General features: G+C 39.6%; 1 protein-coding gene across 6 annotated transcripts in view; it reads right to left on the reverse strand.

The window, feature by feature from the left end:
- FSTL5 (follistatin like 5) overlaps nucleotides 1–21,734 on the reverse strand; it is an 879,952-nt gene that overhangs the window by 439,665 nt on the left and 418,553 nt on the right. For 5 of the 6 annotated variants that reach the window (XM_039541912.1, XM_039541914.1, XM_039541911.1 and 2 more), the window contains one exon: nucleotides 6,261–6,294. In XM_039541912.1, the coding sequence (XP_039397846.1) occupies nucleotides 6,261–6,294 (34 nt within the window). Of the gene's footprint in view, nucleotides 1–6,260; nucleotides 6,295–12,508; nucleotides 12,619–21,734 lie in introns of those variants that run through there. The other variant, XM_039541915.1, reaches the window with a different exon arrangement.

A 21,734-nucleotide genomic window follows, 5' to 3' on the forward strand; every position in this document is an offset into this window, starting at 1 on the left:
CTTAAAGGTGCGGTGCGGTCCAGTCATTATCATAAAAAGGAAATAGAAATAGAGCTATAATTATTTTTCTACTTCAACTGTGGGAGCATTTCAAAACAGCTTTGGTGTGAGTTCAACTTTTGATCATGAACCACAGTAGTTTATTAGACTATTTGCCTCCACAAACTGTACAGCTTTTTTTTTTTTTTTTGCAAACTGTTATTCTAGCTGACTCTCCATAAACTATTTCTCAGCACCTCACATTGTTGGAGTTAAAAGACTGCTCATTTTATCTGGAGGTAGTGAATATTGGAGAACATTAAATTGTAGTTATTGGTTGCAAAGGTTGGACAAGGTCTTAGCTCGTCATTTTTTGCCTTATTATCATTGTTGTTGGCATATGCATTTGAGCAATCCTAGTTGCAATTTAGTTATGTATAGGGAGACTTTGGCAAACCAGTAAAGTGCTTGAAACCACTATGGCTTATTGTTAAAGGTGGCCTAGTCAGCAAGCTGAAAATTGGCCATTCAACAATCTCAGCTTGACCAAGGCAGGAGGGAAGGGGGTCAGGGCTGCCTGGGGAGGCAAGTGGGGACATTTGCCCCAGGCCCTGTGCCACACAGGGGCCCCCACGAGAATATAGTATTGCAACTTTTTTTTATGGAAGGGGCCCCCAAAATTGCTTTGCCCCAGGCCCCCTGAATTCTCTGGGTGGCCCTGGAGGGGGTTTGGGGTGCCAAAGAAAGGGCAGCTTGACGTCACATCCTTCCTGATAAGAATTGTGTTGAAATTGCTGATACATGCATTTTAAAAGAGGATATGGCCCAGGAATGTCTATTGGGGTCTCAAGGCTGAAAACTCTGGAAAAACCCACACCTGGTTAATCAATAATCAGAAGGATCCTCTTGCTTGGTCATTGAAACTGCTTACTTAACAAGGTTTACTTAAGGGACATGTCATTCTATTACTAATTATAACTAAGGGGGAAAAGCTTGAGATAGGGGGGACTCTTCAGGAATGGTCTCTCCCTCTGGATGCATCTTGTGTTCCCCACCGGCAGACGGGCTGCCACTGTGCCACTCGAGAGCCACACTCAGCTTCGGTAATTATCGAGGGTTGGGGGTGTATTACTAACCTGTTGCGGACATGTGTAAGTGCTTGAGACTAAGTTTAGCTTTAAGTGAAAGCACGCTTGCGTTGTCCTGTTTGTGCCAGCCATCTATCGGTCAAACAGCCGTGTCTCCCCTGATCTATTTCCTGATGCCACCTCGCACAGAGTAAAACTTACCAAGAGCTTTGGGTTGCAAGAACCCTGGGTAACAGTTATGGTTTTTATTTAGAAGAATTCTATTAAAACAACGTACACCTATTTTGCATAAGTACTCTAATTTTAGTTTCTAACAGTTTATGGCACGTTACATTTCATATATGTTAAGATATCTAAAATTAGACAGAAGACCCTTATCCAAGCTTGTATGCATTACTTTACTCTTTAAATATCAGAGGGGTAGCTGTGTTAGTCTGGATCTGTAAAAGTGGCAAAGAGTTCTGTGGCACCTTATAGACTAACAAATGTTTCGTAGGCCATGAGCTTTCGTGGGTGAATACCCACTTCGTCAGATGCATGTATGTCTACTCTTTGCCGCTTTTACTCTTTAAGGTGCTATTCTATCACCACTCACAAGCTATGTTTAAATTTACGCATAATTAAACAAGAGACTTGTGTTAGGATACTCCCTCACTTACTTTATGCACAATTTATATTCTTTCTGATGTTGACAAAATCACAATCATCTCAAAAATATTCTAGTAACATAAGGAAGGGTGACAGCACATTCTAAAGCTGTGATTGGGACATTTTAAAATTATGTAACTTTGTGAACAGAAGCAAATATTCTGAATTTAGCTATGTATGGTAAAAGTTCAGAGATATTTGGAACAAAGAAGACAATATTGCAGACAGAAAGTCGTTAGTTTATTTGTTTCTGTTTTGGTGTGAGTGACTTGAGGATGATAGCAGAAGTAACAGCTTGAACAGAAGAGCAAAGGAAAAAAATGCCAAAATATAAATATAAACTCTGGCATCAGAAATGCTGCAACACAAAGAATCACTTAGAATTTATCATAGGACTGAAAATTATAGAATCATATTTAGATACTAAAGGCTTGATCCTACTCCAATCAAATCAACAGAAGAAGTCCTATTGACTTCAATGATGCTGAATCAAGCCTTAACTGGATAGGTATTTTATAAGATAAAAACTAAAGGGAATGCCAGGGTAAGGAGAAGGTATCTGAGTATAACTGGCAGCCAAGAGTTATGAGGTACTGCAAATCATTAAAATTGGAGGGAAAAAAGCTCTTGATTTACATTTTCAGAAAGCTGTTGTACATGATCTTCACTTACTCTCCAAATTAAAACAAGACAGAGGTCCTGAAAGGTTCAGAACATTTCAGGAACCTCAGATGTTTATTAGTTTTATCTATCCCTGATTAAAAACTATTATTAATGGAGTCTATTACTTCTTGTTAGAATCAGGCAATTAGAAGGGCATTATCTCAGAACAACATACAGTAGTTATCCTGTGCATAGGATATGGAAAACATAATTAAATTCTGTCTTGGAAACTTAAAACTACTTTAAGTTTACCATAAGAATAGGTACAGTACAGTAGTTTTAGGAAGTGAATGACAGGTGAAATGAGATTCCCTGTTGCCAGTAAAGGAGTTTCTATAAACTAAAATTTGAATGTAGGCTTACATTATTTACAGTGTTGATCCAACCAGTAAAACTCCACGGCTACTGTAACATATCTTCCTCTCCATTTAAAATAAGGATAATTTTCTGAAACTTCACAATGGCAAAGAGAGTAAAAAATGTGACAGTGAAAAATGAGAAAAGCACACAGTACTATATGAACAAAAGCACAAAAGAATATGTGAGCATTACTGTAAAATCCAATCAGTGTGTCTATTTAGTAGAAAAGTGGAATCAATTTTCCAGAGAGTGCCTTGTGCCTCAGTGTTCTTTCAAATCATTGGAATCTTCAAAGTTGGATTGTCAGTGTAAACAGAGACATGCACAGCATGCAGGAAAAACAGTAGATTAAAAAATTCCTTTAGAGATGTCAAAGTCATAACCATGAAGATTCTGGTGCAGCTGAACACCAATGTAACTGACTGCTTGGAGGTCATGGATTTATCCCTGAAACTAGTGCTTGGCATAGTTTTTGTAAGCCCCTGACAATTATTTACTTATTTAGTCTGCTAAACTGATGGCCCAATGCACCTCTGAACATGTGAGCCCTGCCAATTGGCAGGTAATTGGTTCCCTACTTTAATATATTCCTCACTGCATGGAGGTAACACACCCAGAAACAATAAATATAAACTTACCAATCAGCATGTCCTGTGACATACCTTCTAGATGTTTTAATGCTGTAAGAATTGGATGAGTGGGCTGAGAGCTCTCTCATGGACAGATACAAGTTGCAAGTACTGTATCCACAAATTTATAATTTATTTATACCTAAATGTTCTGGAAGCCATAAAGTAAGTGAATGTTTTCAACAATGTATCATGGCATATCAATGGGAGTTCTGAAGGGTTCAGCTGTGGATTATACTGTCTGAGAAAACACACACTCACGTAGGCAATAGTGAAATGCCTTAGATTGTAAACTCTTTAGGCTAAGGACTATGGGGCAGATACTTAGCTGGTGTAAAATGTCATAGATCCATTGCTGTCAACAGAGCTATGACAATTTACACCAGCTAAAGATCTTGCCCACATCTTTAGACCGCTCTAGTGTAATGGGGCCCAAATCGTGACTAATGTGAGCAGTTTATATACACACACACACACATACACACACACACACACACTAATTATTGTTTTATTTATTGTAAATTGTAACACCTAGTTCAGAAAATACAATTAAGCACTTCACCAGGACATTAATGAACAAGTAAGCAGCACCAGTGTTAGTTGTGCAGTTAAAAAATAGAAATACAATTTCAGACTAATTCAAGAAACAAACTGTAATATATCTATCTACCTGTTGTTCAGATGAAAGATCAGGCTTTGCTGTGCCAAGGAAGCTTCAGAGAACAACTGAACACAAGAACAGCAGATGACTACTGTGTGAGTGTATATACATATGCAATTTCTACTAATAGTGCTTTGTGCAATACAGATACAGCATCAAAATTATGATTACGACTATAAGAAAAGCCAATAAATCTTATCAAATAGAATTCTATTGCTAGACCTCTCTGTTCCTGTACACGTTGCCACTGCCTCCTCTTCTCTGGCTTGACAAATGTTATCTCGCACACTTGTGTCCACTCAAAGCACTGTTGCAAAGAGCATTTTCCTGGTATGTCTCTTCAACTAAGTCACCCTTTTTTTTTGTATCCTTCAACTGGTTCCCCCTTCACTGCATCAAACACAAACTCCTTGTCTTCATTTTTAAAGCTCATCATGGCTTATCTTGCACTACCTCTCACCTGTTATGTGATACTAAGACACTGATCCCTGCCTCTAGTCTGACCTCTGAGTGATACCAGCCTGCATTAACCATTTAGAAAGCTTTCCAACAAGCAACTTTGGGTGGAAACAGTTTGCCTGGAAATAGTTCCCTGCAAAAATCTGTCTTCCTTCAAATATGTTCTTAAAAATCAACTCTGCTATAATGGCTTCAAAAAACTTAATGATTAGTCAGCTGGTATGCTGTCACTGCTGCATATCACTCTAATTTGACTTATCTCACTGTTACTTGCACCCATCCTGCCTGCATTGTATTCACCATTTGTCTTTTGTCTTATATTTGCACTGTAAACTGTTCAGAGCAGGAACTTTCTTATTGTTATATACTTATTCAGTGCCTAGCTCAATGGGGATGGGCCTTGTAGGCACTACTACAGTATAAAAAATATGTGGAAATAAATTAAACCTATATTGGCAACTCAACCAGTTTTTCATGCACAGAATTACTTTACACTTCTTGTGCTAGGGGAATAGGGTCTGCTTCCTCATGTGGAAATGGAAAGGGTTCAAATCCCGAAGTGCATGGATCTCCTGAGATCTCTAAAAAGCAAGATGAATCCACATGGAGGGCCCTTGATTCTGCAATGGCACCTGTTCCTCCCTCCATTCCTCTCCCTCAATTCTGTATCTGCACAGCACAGTTCCTGCAAGAACTAGACTGAGAAGGGGCTCCCGGACTGCCACTGCTTCCAGAGCCTGCTTAGAATAGTATAAAAGAGTAATCGGTGCAAAAGCTAAACACTAGCTGAAGTAACTCTTGAGTTTGTCCCCTGAATTTGAGTAGCAGGAGAATCCGGTGGAGCATGAATTCCCTGCCCTTTCACAACAGATCTGGTTCTTCACCAAGCTCCCATGGAGTTGATGGGAAAGGGAAATTATGTTATGCACCTCCCTCAGGCAGACTGACCAGTTTTTGGTCCAGGCCATAGGCTCTGACTCCGTGGATGCTCCAGGGCTGGAACATCCAGGTTAAAAAAATAGTGGTGCTCAGCACACATCAGCCACACCAGGTTAAAAAAATAGTGGTGCTCAGCACACATCAGCCACAGTTGTTTGGCAGCATCCCCAATCAGCTGTTTGATAGCACCCCCGATTAGCTGATTGTAGGTGCCGCCAAACAGCTGATTGGTGGCTGGGGAAGGGGTGAGGGTGGAGAGCTGCAAGTAGCAGGGGCCTCGGGGACGGGAAGGAGCAGGGGCAGGAGGAGACATGGCGAGGGCAGGGCCTTGTGGGGGGGAGTCAGAGTGAGGGAGGGGCCTTAGAGGAGGAGTGGAGTAGGGTTAGGGGTGGGGTCTCAGTGCAGAGCGGGGGCTGGAGCATTCCTGGGGAAAAGAAAAACTCAGCACCTATGGTCCAGACCCTTCAATTTTCATGCCTTATGCTGTTTTACACTGATATAATATTTTAATCTAGCATATAATGTAGCAAAACTGCTATTGCAAATAAATATAAAGAAGTGCTTGCTTGCCTAAAACACAGAATATTATTGTTTCCTAAGGGGGTCTATTGAGGCGCTGATTAATTTGTAAATAAAATTGGGATCCACTCTATGCGAGGGCTGGAAATGTAGTAATTTTTGTACATATCATTTTTCTATATAGGTTTGTCATAAGTTCATTGGCTTTGGTTCTATATCACAATGAAACACTCAGTAAATAATGTGAAGATTATTTTAAACACGTATGAAGATTAGGCTCCTGATAATGGCATTAAAGAATTAGCTAGTACTTACCTTTATTTCTTGAACTTTCTTGACTCTTTTCTTGCTGGAATAAAAAAAAATAGAAAGAAAAATGTATCATTAACTGTATTAGTTGTATTAGCAAATTAACAAGAAAAAGGTTTATTCCACTGAGAACAGCACCATATAAGTAATAACGGTTGTTAGCGTGTTTGTAAAACTTAATCACCTAAAGAAAATACGTAGCAGATCTGAATCCCTTTTTTTTAAAATAAGCAAATTAAGTGAGTTAAAGTAGACACTCAGAAGACTAAATCTGGGTGAACTGTAGGGGAATATATTCTGATTTTATTAATTCTTCTTATTATTATTATTAGCGGCAATTGCCTGACACTTTATACATATTTAGCCTATGAATTGTTCTCCACCTATATACTTCCACTATATCTTGAAATGTTACTAGTCATTCTGTGTGGTATGGAGCTGGTCACCTAAGCCACATAATATTGTTTCTACTCCCTGATAGAATGAATAGAAATGTAGGGATCAGACTAGTGCAGTGTCATGTTTCTGACAGTAGCCAACACCTGAGGTACCTTAGAAAGGTGCAAAACAACCCATGATGGGCAATTGTACAATAACTTGCCCTCAAGGAATGTTTTGTCCTCATTCCAACTAATTAGTGGTTGATTTATAGCCCTGATAGATTTTATAACTGCTTCCTCCTCATCCCCGAGACAGGCCTGAGCTTGTGTGCCCACTCATGAACAATAATTGGTTAGTGTTGGTAGCTGTGATGACCACACCACAACCCTGGAGGCAAACTCTCAGAGCAATATAGGCATCTAACACATGGTGGGTTCATCCAAGAATGGTATGCTCCATCAGAAGTGACACTTCAGGGATGCAGCCTGAGGAAAGTGGAGTCTCCTTTCCTCTCCTCAGATTCAGAGAGTTGCAGATGCATGCCCTGTTCCCCTGGGCACCAGACGCACAGTACTTTATCCTCCTGCCTTCCAAAGTGTCTCCTGACATGGATTGCAGCCCCAAAGTCATTTTTCTGGCTGAGGTGGAGGGATTCATTTATCTATCAAAGTATCAGTCTCTGATCAGCCAAAAACAGCAGCAGCTCAGTCTTCTGCTGGGGAGACAGTAATCGCCATTTCAAGGCTCAGGACAACATTTACACTATCTTCTCACATTGTAGATATTTATATGGACAAATTGTTTTTAATCCTGAAAAGTTCTTATCCTCATATTGTATGACAGTGGGTTGTACCATTAATTATTTTATAACATAAAAAGCTATTTCCTTTAATCAGGTTTTAAATTTTTTGCCTGGCAATTTCATTAGAGAAACATCTATAACAAAAAGGAAGGCGATCAAAGAGATTTAAAGATGTCTTCATAAGTACTTCCAGGCTTTAGGAAACATGTATCTAAATGAGCGTTCACAAGACATTCACTTGCCACAAACATTCCTGCAAACAATTACAAACTTCTCCTACAAATATTTGTGGAGAATGAACAGAGAGGACTGTGAATATAGTTGAAGTGAATTCATGGTTTGTTTGTTTTCTTCATTTGAACAGAGATTTCTGATTTTTTTCTGCAGTATTTTCCCATTTATGCTATATGTTCTCAAATAATAAAGCAATATCTTCAGTGGAAAAAAAATCAATTTGAGAGTTAAGGGTGGCATATTAATACAGAAACACACTGTTAGGTGGCATCCATCTTAAAAGTCTTATTTTTTTCCCCATTAGGAATAGGATAGCAATTTAACATTAACTTACTAAATAGTTTGAACTCTGTAGACTCATAGACTTTAAGGTCAGAAGGGACCATTATGATAATCTAATCTGACCTCCTCACAGAATCTCACTCACCCACTCCTGTAATAAACCCCTAACCTATGTCTGAGTTATTGAAATCCTCAAATTGTTGTTTAAAGACCTCAAGGTACACAGAATCCTCCAGCAAGTGACCCATGCCCCACACTGTAGAGGAAGGCAAAAAACCTCCAGGGCCTCTGCCAATCTGCCCTGGAGGAAAATTCCTTCCCGACTCCAAAAATGGTGATCAGCTAAACCCTGAGCATGTGGACAAAACTCACCAGCCAGCACCCAGGAAAGAATTCTCTGTAGTAACTCAGATCCCACCCCATCTAACGTCCCATCACAGGCCATTGGGCATATTTACTGCTAATAATCAAAGATCAGTTAATTGCCAAAATTAGGCTATCCCATCCCCTCCATACACTTATCAAGCTTAGTCTTGAAGCCAGATATGTCTTTTGCCCCCACTATTCCCGTTGGAAGGCTATTCCAGAACTTCACTCCTCTAATGGTTAGAAACCTTCGTCTAATTTAAAGTCTAAACTTCCTAATGTCCAGCTTATATCCATTTGTTCTTGTGTCCACATTGGTACTGAGCTTAAATAATTCCTCTCCCTCCCTGATATTTATCCCTCTGATATATTTATAAAGAGCAATCATATTCCCCCTCAACCTTCTTTTGGTTAGGCTAAACAAGCCAAGCTCTTTGAGTCTCCTTTCATAAGACAAGTTTTCCATTCCTCAGTTCATCCTAGTAGCCCTTCTCTGTACCTGTTCCAGTTTGTATTCATCCTTCTTAAACATGGGAGACCAGAACTGCACACAGTATTCCAGATGAGGTCTTATCGGTGCCTTGTATAACGGTATTAATACCTCCTTATCTTTACTGGAAATATCTTGCCTGATGCATGCTTCCCAAGACTGCATTAGCTTTTTTAACAGCCATATCACATCGGCAGCTCATAGTCATCCTGTAATCAACCAATACTCCAAGATCCTTCTCCTCCTCTGTTACTTCCAGCTGATGTGTCCCCAATTTATAACCAAAATTCTTGTTATTAATCCCTAAATAAGCGTTGCACTTGCACTTTTCACTATCAAATTTCATCCTATTGCTATTACTCCAGTTTACAAGGCCATCCAGATCTTCCTGTATGATATCCTGTCCTTCTCTGTATTAGCAATACCTTGCAGCTGTACCTAGTATTAATAATAAATTATTGATAAGGAACAAAGAAAAAGGTTAAGCAAGCTGTGGAATTCCCCAGAAGGATACAAAGACCTCTTGGAAATCCTGCCAGTTAACTTACCAAAGGGCCCTCCTCTCACTCATCTGAAACAAAAGCTCAAGTAGACAACTCTTCTGTTTATTCGTTTAGATCTGACTGTCTGTCTAACACACATCTTGCTGGTTGCCTGGCAACCCAGGAAGTATTATTTCTCATTCAAGCATTAACTGCCATCATACCATATTCTTCTAATTTAATCTTTAAGCATTTTTTACTTTCTGATTGACAAGTTACTTCTCTAGTAGTGTTGAAGTCCATGTAACATAAGAATTTGGATGTACCTAACTCAAAGTGGTTGCCTGACAAGTCCAAACATACAATTGCACATAGTCACTAAACACCCTAATAAGTTTCTCTAAAGTAGGAGCACAATAAAGAAAACTTACTGCTTAGTGAAATATTCAGAGTTTAAAAGAGAGGTATATCCTCAAGTGTAAACCGTCTTCAGTGGAGCTATGACCTGATAAAGATCTGTCCCCAAACCTTCAAACATTCTTATTATACACAATGGCTGCCACAACAGTCAGTCTCTGATTTCTTTACTTTGGGGCACCTTTTCAAATCTTTTGTTCTCTATCAACCGTTATTATACCAGCAATGTGTGTTGAAAATAAGTTAACACAAAATACCTCAAAAATAATCTATTTTTATTGGAACGCATGAGTATTTACAATACTTGAAAAACAGCTATGATACTTCGGGTTTTGGTTTTGTGGCAAATTTATATACAACTAGTAATGAGAGAATAATCTTAAATTTAACCACTATACTGGGCATTTTGTGTGTGTGTTTCCCTACAAAAAATAAATCAGGCTGATTACACTTAATGTCAAATTGCATTATTCTATCTAAATTATCTATAACATTTACCAAACATCCACCTAAAGTATTTCTAAGGTTCCTATCATTGTGGTACCCATATAAAATTCATTTGTATCAGTCATGAACAAGCTAAACATTACACACAATGTACATGTCATAGGCGGAGGAACGGGAATTAGAAGCAGATTCTACTTGTGCTATATCTTTGTGTCTAGATTCCAGAGTACCCTTCTAACATTCCTTTTTCCCAGAAGCCAACAAGTGATTGTATGCTGTGACTTAACACCAGCCTTTGCCTATTGGCAATGACAAAATTTCACCGCCTGAAGATACTTTTATGTTCCTACATACTTATTTAAAAAGCTACTGGGTATCTCACAACTGTAGGGAACAAAATTGTCACAGCACTGAGAGAGTATTTGATTATTTTAATATAGACAGAAGCTTCTACCCACTGTTAACTCCACTGCGAGACTTTCTCACCTGTGTGATGCCAAACATATGTATTATTTTTACTTTAAAAACACTCTCTTTATATAGGATAGTCTCCTACTGGCCACAGGGTAGTAATCATGCCATGTGGGGCTGATACTGCTCCAGTGAAAGTTTTGCTAATGACTTTAATGGTAACAAGGACTGTGTCCATGCTGTATATATCTAGAACAGTGGTAATGCACATTGGAAAAAATAACCCCAACTATACATACAACATGATGGGGGCTAATTTAGCTACAATGAGTCAGGAAAAAGATCTTGGAGTTATCGTGGATAGTTCTCTGAAGATGTCCACGCAGTGTGCAGAGGCGGTCAAAAAAGCAAACAGGATGTTAGGAATCATTAAAAAGGGGATAGAGAATAAGACTGAGAATATATTATTGCCCTTATATAAATCCATGGCACGCCCACATCTCGAATACTGTGTACAGATGTGGTGTCCTCACCTCAAAAAAGATATTCTAGCACTAGAAAAGGTTCAGAAAAGGGCAACTAAAATGATTAGGGGTTTAGAGAGGGTCCCATATGAGGAAAGATTAAAGAGGCTAGGACTCTTCAGTTTGGAAAAGAGAAGACTACGGGGGGACATGATAGAGGTATATAAAATCATGAGTGATGTTGAGTAAGTGGATAAGGAAAAGTTATTTACTTATTCCCATAATACAAGAACTAGGGGTCACCAAATGAAATTAATAGGCAGCAGGTTTAAAACAAATAAAAGGAAGTTCTTCTTCACGCAGCGCACAGTCAACTTGTGGAACTCCTTACCTGAGGAGGTTGTGAAGGCTAGGACTATAACAATGTTTAAAAGGGGACTGGATAAATTCATGGTGGTTAAGTCCATAAATGGCTATTAGCCAGGATGGGTAAGAATGGTGTCCCTAGCCTCTGTTCATCAGAGGATGGAGATGGATGGCAGGAGAGAGATCACTTGATCATTGCCTGTTAGGTTCACTCCCTCAGGGGCACCTGGCATTGGCCACTGTCGGTAGACAGATACTGGGCTAGATGGACCTTTGGTCTGACCCAGTACGGCCTTTCTTATGTTCTTATGTTTTACATCACATCACCTCTTACTTCTGTCCACGCATCCACCCCTGAGCCATGGTTTGGAGCCGGGAGCAGGGCCACAGTGAGGAGTAGGGCCAGAGCTGTGGCTGGGGGCAGGTTTGGGGGTGGGAGCAGAGCTGGGAGCAGAGCCAGTGGCAGAGCCATGGTCAGAGCCAGGGCTGTGGCCAGGTGCAAAGCCATGACCAGGCCAGGAGCCAGAGGCCGAGGATGCAGCTGGGGGGCAGAGCAGTGGCTGGAAACAGGGGCCACGGCTGGAGTCAACGACTGAGCAGAGCTGGGGGCAAAGTGAGACTGGGTGATGCGCCTGCCTTGCCCCCTGTGGGCTAGCCCGGCCTGTCCCTGCCCCCCCCCCCACATTCCTCTGTGCCCCACTAGATGGGCGCACCCCACAGTTTGGGGACCAGTGATCTAGACTGTGGCGCATTTTGAACATGCTGCATATGGGTGTGTATAAAGTGAACAATCACCAGCAGTGCTCCCTATGGTCAGATGGGGATTGGCAGATCAATTCCCTGTTAAAACACAATCCTGTCCTTCTCTGCTCCTGCCCCAAGGGTTTAAGCACAGGGAATTTGGGGACTGGGCCCTTGAATAGTCAAGGTCTTTTCAGCTGGTCTCTCACCCTAGGTGAAGGCTCTAGTAGTTGTAATGTCCTCCAGGCCAGGGCCCAGTGGTAGGCAGCTACACAACATCTTGAGGTGCTAAGCCGCTGCACCCCTGGACCACTTTCTACCCCAGTCTCCTTTAGCTACCCAGAGTAAATCAATCCAATCAAGTCTCTAACCTGCACACTCAGTCACCTGCCTGTTTTTCATGGGCTTGCACAGGTCTGTGGTGTCAGGCTTCAGGCAATGAGCCCCTGGCCAGCATTTGTCCCTCAGAGCAGCCATTTTCTCCCTTCCACTGCTTGCCTCTGACTTGCTTTGCTCCCCCTTTTAAAGCCCTGCCTCTAGCTTGTGCAGACTTTGCATGTGTGGCTGGGTGGGGCTGCCTGAGCTCAGAGCTGCTCCTTAACACCTTGCTCTCCAGTGTGGCATAAAAGCCCCACTAAAAACTAATTAGAAGATGTACTTCAGTCTTAATTGCAACATAATAGAGGATATAATGGACTTTAAACTGTTTCAGATTACATGGCTAAATGATTCCTTATACAATGGGATGGTATTTCCTGACATTTTCAACAGCCCACATAAATTAAATTCCAAAGTAAATCTTAGGATCTGATTCTGATTGCATACTAGTTTTACTGTGGTGAACTCATTTGACATCAGTGTAAATTAAGTCATAATTTCCCTTAAGGGAGTCTAAATTGGTGTAAATTACATTTTCTTCCAACCCTATGAAGGACACAATCTGCTCTCATTCCCATGGTGTAAATTTAGAACAACTTCAGAGGGGGTTAAGAAGTGTTGTAACTCAAACTTCTACACATTTACATCAAATTCCAAGAGCAGAATCTCTCTTTTAAGCAGGCCCTGTTTATAACAGAAAGGTTCAGAGCTGAAAAGTGTTAGAGTTGTGTCAACATAGAGATAACAGTACTTTACTCCACAGGCCTTAATCTGAAAGAATGGAAATTTGAGACTACAATAAATAGATTATGAAGACCAAATGTCAGCACTGACTGTAAAATCAGAGGGGCCTTGTAGGAAAGCAAAGGAGGAGGTGATCAATCTACTAGAAATGAATTTTGTGCATATCAAAAAACATTTTGAAAGAGAAGGGAAGGAGAACACTAGACAGGAGCATGAAGAGAGAGAGACTCTACATGTGGTGCTCTCAGCCTGTCTCTGGCAGAAAGGGCAGGAACAGAACTGTTTAGAAAATGGAGAAAGATGTTGATGAAGAAAATTGTTTTCCTTAAAGTTTTCAGCAAAAACTGAAGAGTTTTTGTTTTTCAAGGTTCTGATAAAAAAAAAAGAAGTAAACTTTCCAGAAAAGCAGATGCTATCTGTAAATTTTTTCATTTTGTTGAAAATCCAATTTTCAATTGGGAAAAAAAGTTCAGTCTGAAAATTTTCAACCAGCTCTAGGCAAGAACCTGAGTCTCAGTTTCAGTTCCCTGACAAGAGACTGCAGCCTTGTGAACTCTGGCTTTATACCACCTAGCTTCCTAGCCTCAGTGCTATTTGAGTTGCCAGACCAGAACTCGTAGAAGTGATGCTGACCCAGAAATAGTTGAATGTTATCAAGCTAGAAGCAACACTAATGAGTTATGAAAGAAATCTTATCTATCCCTTCTTGCTGGAGGGAATTTGCTGCAAAATGATGCCTTTGACCGGACAAGGGAGAGTTAAAATGTAGAGAAAGCCAGCTTTCAATGAAAGTGCATACATTCAGATTCCTCCCTAACTAAATCCTGGGTACAATCAGGGTACTACCACTACCTGGATTAAACTATGAAGTGTACCCAAACAAAAACAGCACAGGTTAGTGAGGAATTTGGTATAAGATGGAAATAAGTAAGCAGTATGTCTTAAAAATCTATATTTCAACAATATAAAGTTTGCATCCTTAGGGGACAAAGAACGGCCCTGTTGAGGGGAGAAGCCAACCTTCAGGGACAGAGAGAATTCCCTTTCCTCCTCACTTGGCAGGAGTCATCGGCAGCCACAACTGTCACAAACCGTACACACCAATGAGGTCAGCAAGCTGTTCTTTTTTATTTGAACTTGGGAAGATTTTTTCTATTTTTTTCCCTATGTTTGTACAGCACAATGGGTTTCTGATCCTAAATGGGCTCTTTGAGTGCCACTTTAACAAAATAATATATCAAAATAATTCATATTTTAACAGTTATTACATGCAAATATTCAACTGCTGTTGTGTTGTAATTAAAACAGACAGTCGTGTATACAAAAAATAAGAGCGTCTCTCTATATAAGGACATACTGCTACATGTATTATAACATAAATCTCTGCTACTGCACTGTAACATGTAAGCAAAGCATTTTCAACTGATGGTTTAACATTCACAGAAATGAGACCTATTTAAATAAAAACAGAAATGATTATGTGACTTAAAACATACAACGGTATCCACTGCTGCAAGTCATTTGCAACCAGCACAAATTATCTTGCTTCCCAAGGGTTTCCCATCTGCCACAATGTACCAAAATAGTTTTGAATCCAATATGCTTCAGCCAACTTAATCTGATGAGTTGCATGGCATTGCATCATATTACGTTGCATCATGTTGTGTCAGCCTAGTCCAGTGAAATGTAGCAATATAGAATACATCAGAACTGGAAAGAAGCCAGTCTTTTGTGTCAGACAGGCTCTATTCAATCCTAACTTTTCAAAGCACAGTAGATGAAAGTGGAGAAAATGTCAAATTTTCCACTTTGTTTGTGAACTAGAAAAGATCACGGATGGCTGACCACACAAATTGCTACTCTGGCACATCATGAGTTATAAGCTATTTGCAATATATCTTAAACCAGGGGCTGGAAAGGAACTGATTTAAATACACTGAAATGCTTTTGCAGGGGTAAAATCTTCCTTTATAGTAACTGCTATAATATCTTAGTCATAATACACAAATACACTCAATCTTTCTTAAAGGATTCTGACATTGTTATTGCTCAGTTATGACTGAGTAAACAGCATGGGTGTAGTTTAAAATTTTTATTTGTCAAGAAAACTTTATCACTAACTTCTCAATGACGGTAAAGAAATAGAATAGCAGAGCTGGGAGGTGAAGAGGACTAGCGAAAGAGATAGGCCGGTAGTCATAAAGATATGCAGAGTGACAGATTTGGTAGATAATATATGTAAACTAAAACCTTCAGACCATTATATGAAGAAGGACTGTAGTTCCTTTTTCAGAGCCTTTTTAAATCTATACTTTGTGACTTCTGTTTTGTTTTGTTTGTTATTCATGCCTAGCTGGCTGAAAAAGAGAAGTTGATATTTATTTATGTATCAAGAGTGGAGAGATTTTCAAAAGGGCATTTGGGATTTCAGAGCACAAGTTCCACTGAGTTTCAATGGGTCTTGTGCTCCTAAAATCTTTAGGCACATTTGAAAATCTCTTCCTAGATAAATATGCATTCTTACTACACCCATCTTCAGAGATAAGCACTGTATTACACATATGTCTCTTTGGGTCAGGGATGAAGGAGAGAAGCAACATGTCTTCATCCTCAAAGCCTCCCACAAATTCTACCCAGGGTAAACAGATCTTTTTGAATATTTGTTGTATTAAAAGTGGAAAGGTTGAATCAATAAAACTCTTAAAATAAACACAAGTGTTAATTAGTCTAACATACTGTAGGCTGTCTTTGGCATGTGAATGAATTATTATAATTTTGCAAACATAAATTACTAATTAATGAAAATGGGAAGGAATAGGGAATACAAACCTATTTCCTTGATTAACATATTTTTATAATGAAAATTCATCATCAGTTATCATATGATGTAATTATGATGCAGAATGTGACTCTGGTGCTCATTAAATATGTTCCTTCTGTGATAGTATTTCATTACTAACAACTTTTTGTAATGAACCATAAGTAATAATTGCTATAAAAATAATATGTTGATATGAGAACATTTGAAATAAAAAAATCAAATTTTCCATGATTTTACAAAAGCCCACACATGTTTAAGTATTTGAACAACAATATATTTATAACTTACATTTATATAGCAGTTTTAATACCAATTGATCCCTAGTATTTTTATGGTCTATACACCAACAGAAACTTCTTCTCTCCTGGATGGGTAGCTAACTGTGCAGTAGGACAGTCACAACCAGGTAGACAACTAAAACACAGTGACAAGGGCTTGGTGGAGAATAAAATTTGGTCACAAATATCATGAGCAGACACATATTCTTACAAAAAGAATTCATGGATCATTTTTTCAGCAGAAGCTCTCAATGACAGCCATACAAAAGCAAGGTAACCTGGCTTTGTATAGATTATACACATAGGACTAGATTGTGACATACACTAAGCACCCATGGAAAGGAGCAAGAGCCCTCCACTCCTGCACAGCTATTCTGGCAAACAGTATAAGCAAGGCTACACACCCACTAACTCTCTAAAGCAGCCCAAACAGACAGGTAGGCAGGTACAGAATGGGCAGGGCTCTACTCACTGGGCAGGGCAGCTGTGCCATCAGAGAGAGTATTGTAATTGGCTGTGTGTACGGGGTGGTGGTCCTGAAAGTGAAGGCATGGCCCAGCACTGCTGTGATAAGGCTTCTACCCTTTAAAACCAGGACTTCTGGGGATGTAGCCCAGAGCAACTGATGGGGAATGCAGGGTTGGGGTCATATTACTGATAATGTGAAGAAGGCATGAGATAAAAGTCTGAGCCTGCTGCTCAAACACATCTAGACCATGGATTGGAAAAAAAGAGATGCTGTTGGCCTCATCATAGAGAATGGAAGGATGACATTTGCTTAGGAAAGAGCAGTGCCAAGGGTCCAGAGTAGTTACCTGCATAGAGGGAGCTGGGGCACAAACTTAATAGCAAAACTAATGGGAGGCCTTCCTGGGTGAAAACACGGTGAAGCCTTGATAGCAGGCTCCGTGAAACCCTAGAAATGATTGGGGAAGTCCAGAGTGAAGACTTTGTTTAATACTAATAATAGATGAAACTCCAGCAGGGAAGACTGGTGTGAAACATAACATTGTGTTTGAGACTTGATTGAGCTGAGCCATTGAAGAATGGAAAACTCAGACATGGTGGTACACAGAGATGGTAACCCTCCTGCACTGCTGTTATAGGCCACAGTGAATTCCTACTGCATCGAAGCAAGGAGGAATTGTGACATGGAGGTGTGTTTCTGAGTTATAATGCCTTCAGGGGTAGTGCACCAACCCTTTATTGAGACTGTGCCTAAAGGCACAATGTAGCACGACTTTTTTTTCTGTTACAGCTTTTCTGTCATCAGTTACATTCAGCTCACTGCAAAAATGAGTATTAATATCACAGTAGTATTGTATAAATCATGTAGATTTCTGCAAACTTATTTACCTTATTCTGACTAATAAAGAAAGAGGCAGTGAGAGAGAAAGAGAAATCTCTCATCTGGTAAGCTTACACTCATCTGGTAAGCTTACACCTGCAAAATCATTGATGACATGTGAGAAATGTTTGCTTAAAACTGCTGCTTAATGTAAAAAGACCTATGTGCAGCAGGTTGCAAATAGATCCTAAAGGATTTAAGCACCCCCAGCTAGTGTTAGGTCCATCTGCCCTGATTAGCACCTGTGGGTGAAAGGAGCTGACAAGCAGTTTCTATTTTTACCTTACCTTTAAATTCCAGGAACCTCATTTCACTAAATCATCACTTTCTAGTCAGATTGTAAAGCACTCTCCCGCTGTTTATTCATTTTAAATCTAGAGCTACTAACTCAAGAGTACTGCTCTAAGATGGCTACTGTCCTGATCACTCTACTTGACCTTTGTCACTGCTTTTCCCCACACCCCAAATTACTGGTATAGAAAAAGGCATGCTGAGGCTATTTTGCACTATTCGAAAACTGGATGCAGAGATGCTCATAGAAAACAAAACTCTATTACTCTGGCTGTTTCTGCAACCTTTGTATTTATCACAATTTACAAACCAACCAAATGAATACATTTATTTTTCAGAACCTCAGATAATACTATTGACTCCTTCATTTAAAGTTTTACCAAATGATAATATGATATTCAGCAGGCTAAAATCATCAAGCTGACTGTAAGGCCTGAATCTGCCATGTAATATTTCTCCTTCCCATACTTAGGTGGATTGCAATATGAATTTTGGATTTATCTTTCCTTATAGGATCAGTCCCTGCAAAGATGACGGCAGTGCCCCCCAAGCTCCCTCGCAGCCCGATGTGGCATTGCAGCTCTGCCCCACCTTAATTTCTCCAAGTGGAGCTGCAATAGATTCAGTTTAAAACTCCCAGGGCAAGGAGAAGCCAACACATATCAACACAATAGCATGATCTTTTTTTAAATCAGACTTCAAGACAGGCCTTATTGTAACAAACACTTCATCAGGGTTCCCAAATGTACAGTCCAAACCAAGAGTTATGCTTATTTACTGGTGCCTGAGAGATCAGCTGCCACCAAATTGCAACCTACTTGGCTTCTATTAATTAATTAATTTCCCCTGCCCTACTTCCTGCTCTTGTTCATATGATTCAGTGCCCATGGCAGAGCTCAATCTCCTTGATTATCCCCAGGCTGCAGGCTTCCGTCTGACCCTTAAATGGTTAGTATGCTTTTTAACCATATGCTGTTTCACAGCCACTAATTGTACTGAAGTGAAGAAAATGGTTACAAACACATATAAAGATTTACCCTGGGTAAATCCATTATCCAGTGCAGTTTTACAGAGAACTGTGGTACAGTTTACTGTTTTCAATAGATCTGCCTACAGGAGCGAGGAGCAATCTTCCCGACAACAGTCCATAAGTAGCTCCTCTTTTTCACTAAGGCTGGAATTCACTTAGGGTGACCAGATGTCCCGATTTGATAGGGACAGTCCAGATATTGTGGACTTTGTCTTATATAGGCGCTATTACCCCCCACCCTTGTCCCGATTTTCCTGACTGCTGTCTGGTCACCCTAAATTCTCTTCAGTTGAGATGACCAGTGCAAAGCCCTCCACACTAAGCCCCATTTAAGATCTTCACAATAAGATCTTAAGGATTAAGCGGTGTAGACTGCAATATATGTTTCACTTGGGCGAATATAGAATATGACCACCACCACTACATGGATTTCTATAACCAGCTTCTGTACTGAATTGATTATCTTCTAGTTTAAGTTGGAAATGCTCCTGAACTGAGCAGGAACAGCTTAGTTATGGCCCTGGAGCAGAACATGTTTTGTAAAGCGTGGTCCAACAGAGCTGAATTATTACTGTTAGTGCTTGTTATTGTCCTAAAATTTAACTGCTCAAGCAATACAAACATGCTTTCAGCATGGAAGTACCTGTCTGTGTATGAGTAGCATGGGGATTTTTCTACACATCACTACTGAGAAAGAAATAAGGTACTGTGGGAAGGCTAATATGCTGTACTCTCACATGCATAATAATAAACACCTGAAAAAGTGAGGTAATCACTGGGTATTTGTACAGTAAATATCTCCAGAGTACCCAATGACATATCCCAGATTTGGGTATGTCATAACTATAAAGGGAAGGGAACTGCCCTCCTGTGTACGATATTATAAAATCCCTCCTGGCCAGAGACACCAAAATCCTTTTACCTGTAAAGGGTTACGAAGCTCAGGAAACCTGGCTGACACCTGACCCAAAGGACCAATAAGGGGACAAGATACTTTCAAATCTTGGTGAGGGGAAGTCTTTTGTTTGTGCTCTTTGTTTTGGGGGTTGTTCGTTCTTGGGACTAAGAGGGACTAGACATTAATCCAGGCTCTCCAAATCTTTCTGAACCAGTCTCTTATATTTCAGACTTGTAAGTAACAGCCAGGCAAGGCGTGTTAGTCTTATTTTTGTTTTCTCAACTTGTAAATGTTCCTTTTTGCTGAGAGGATTTTACCTCTGTTTGCTGTAACTTTGAACCTAAGGCTAGAGGGGGTTCCTCTGGGCTATATGAATCTGATTACCCTGTAAAGTATTTTCCATCCTGATTTTACAGAGATGATTTTTACCTTACTTTCTTTAATTAAAAGCTTTCTTTTTAAGAACCTGATTGATTTTTCCTTGTTTTAAGATCCAAGGGGATTGGATCTGGACTCACCAGGAATTGGTGGGGGAAAGAAGGGGGGATGGTTAAATTCTCCTTGTGTTAAGATCCAAGGGGTTGGATCGGTGTTCACCAGGAACTTGGTGAAAAAGTCTCTCAAGGCTGCCCAGGGAGGGGAAGGTTTTGGGAGGAAAGGAGGTGTTCCAGACTGAGGAATCTGGATGGTGGCAGCGAACCCAGATCTAAGCTGGTAGTTAAGCTTAGAAGTGTTTATGCAGGTCCCCACATCTGTACCCTAAAGTTCAGAGTGTGGGAGGAACTTGACAGGGTAGCATGTTAAAAAGTTAAAGGGATTTTGAAAAATGAGACTTCAAGACCACCAATTATTATTCAGTGTAATAGGGGACTGATTTAACAGATATACAATTACTTTCTCCAGCCTGTGAGTTCCTAAAACTCTTGATCTTTACACAATTTCTAAAAAGTATTTTTCTCGTGAAGAACATTGTCTTTTTCTCCCAAAAAATCACAAATGGATTTTTGCTACACAACTCCCATTGGCATTAATGGGAGTTATTTGACTAAAATCCCATTCTGCTCTCAAAATTTTGGAGTGGGGATTTGATTTTAATTTTCTAAAAAAATCACGTGTTGCATTTCATTATTCATCCTATTTAAAGCACATTATGATCTTATCAAGAAAGATGTATTTTTTGTTCCTTGCTCATTTAAAAAATTTGGTGAGATACAAGAAAAATCTGAGGGAAGGAGGAAAATTAGGAAAATATAGACATATTACAGCTTTATTGTCAATTACCTTCTCACAAACCAAGAATGTAAGTAATACTTAGGCGTTTGGGAACATAATTATTGATCAGACTTTAGCGTATCCTGTGGTATTGATTAGAAACCAGATTCTGAGGAATTTTCTAGAAATAATATACTGCTTTTACCATTCATCTTAAAAGGCCAGATAAGGTAACGTTGCAAAGTAAAATAGAAGTGGGTGATATTAATATTAATCAGTTGCATCTGCCCTTTGGTAAAGTGCTTGACCAAATATTTGAGGGATAGGCTCATTCTAACTTCAGACTTGATGAAAGATAATATTACATTGCCTAGTTTGTGACATTTACGAAACTAGAGTACAAAATTACGATGGTAATTTTGTATTAAATCTTAGAAAATTCCAGATTACATCAGTATGTGATAGCTGCATATGAATGAACTTTTCAGAATGAAGTAGAAAGCAGATATATACAGACTACGGAGGTACTGGCAATTGATTGCAATCACCTATTAAATTAATCTTTGTAATTAATTTAAAGCTTTTAGTTATTTTCTT

This window comes from Mauremys reevesii, linkage group 5 (assembly GCF_016161935.1).
Source record: "Mauremys reevesii isolate NIE-2019 linkage group 5, ASM1616193v1, whole genome shotgun sequence".
Taxonomy (NCBI): domain Eukaryota; kingdom Metazoa; phylum Chordata; order Testudines; family Geoemydidae; genus Mauremys; species Mauremys reevesii.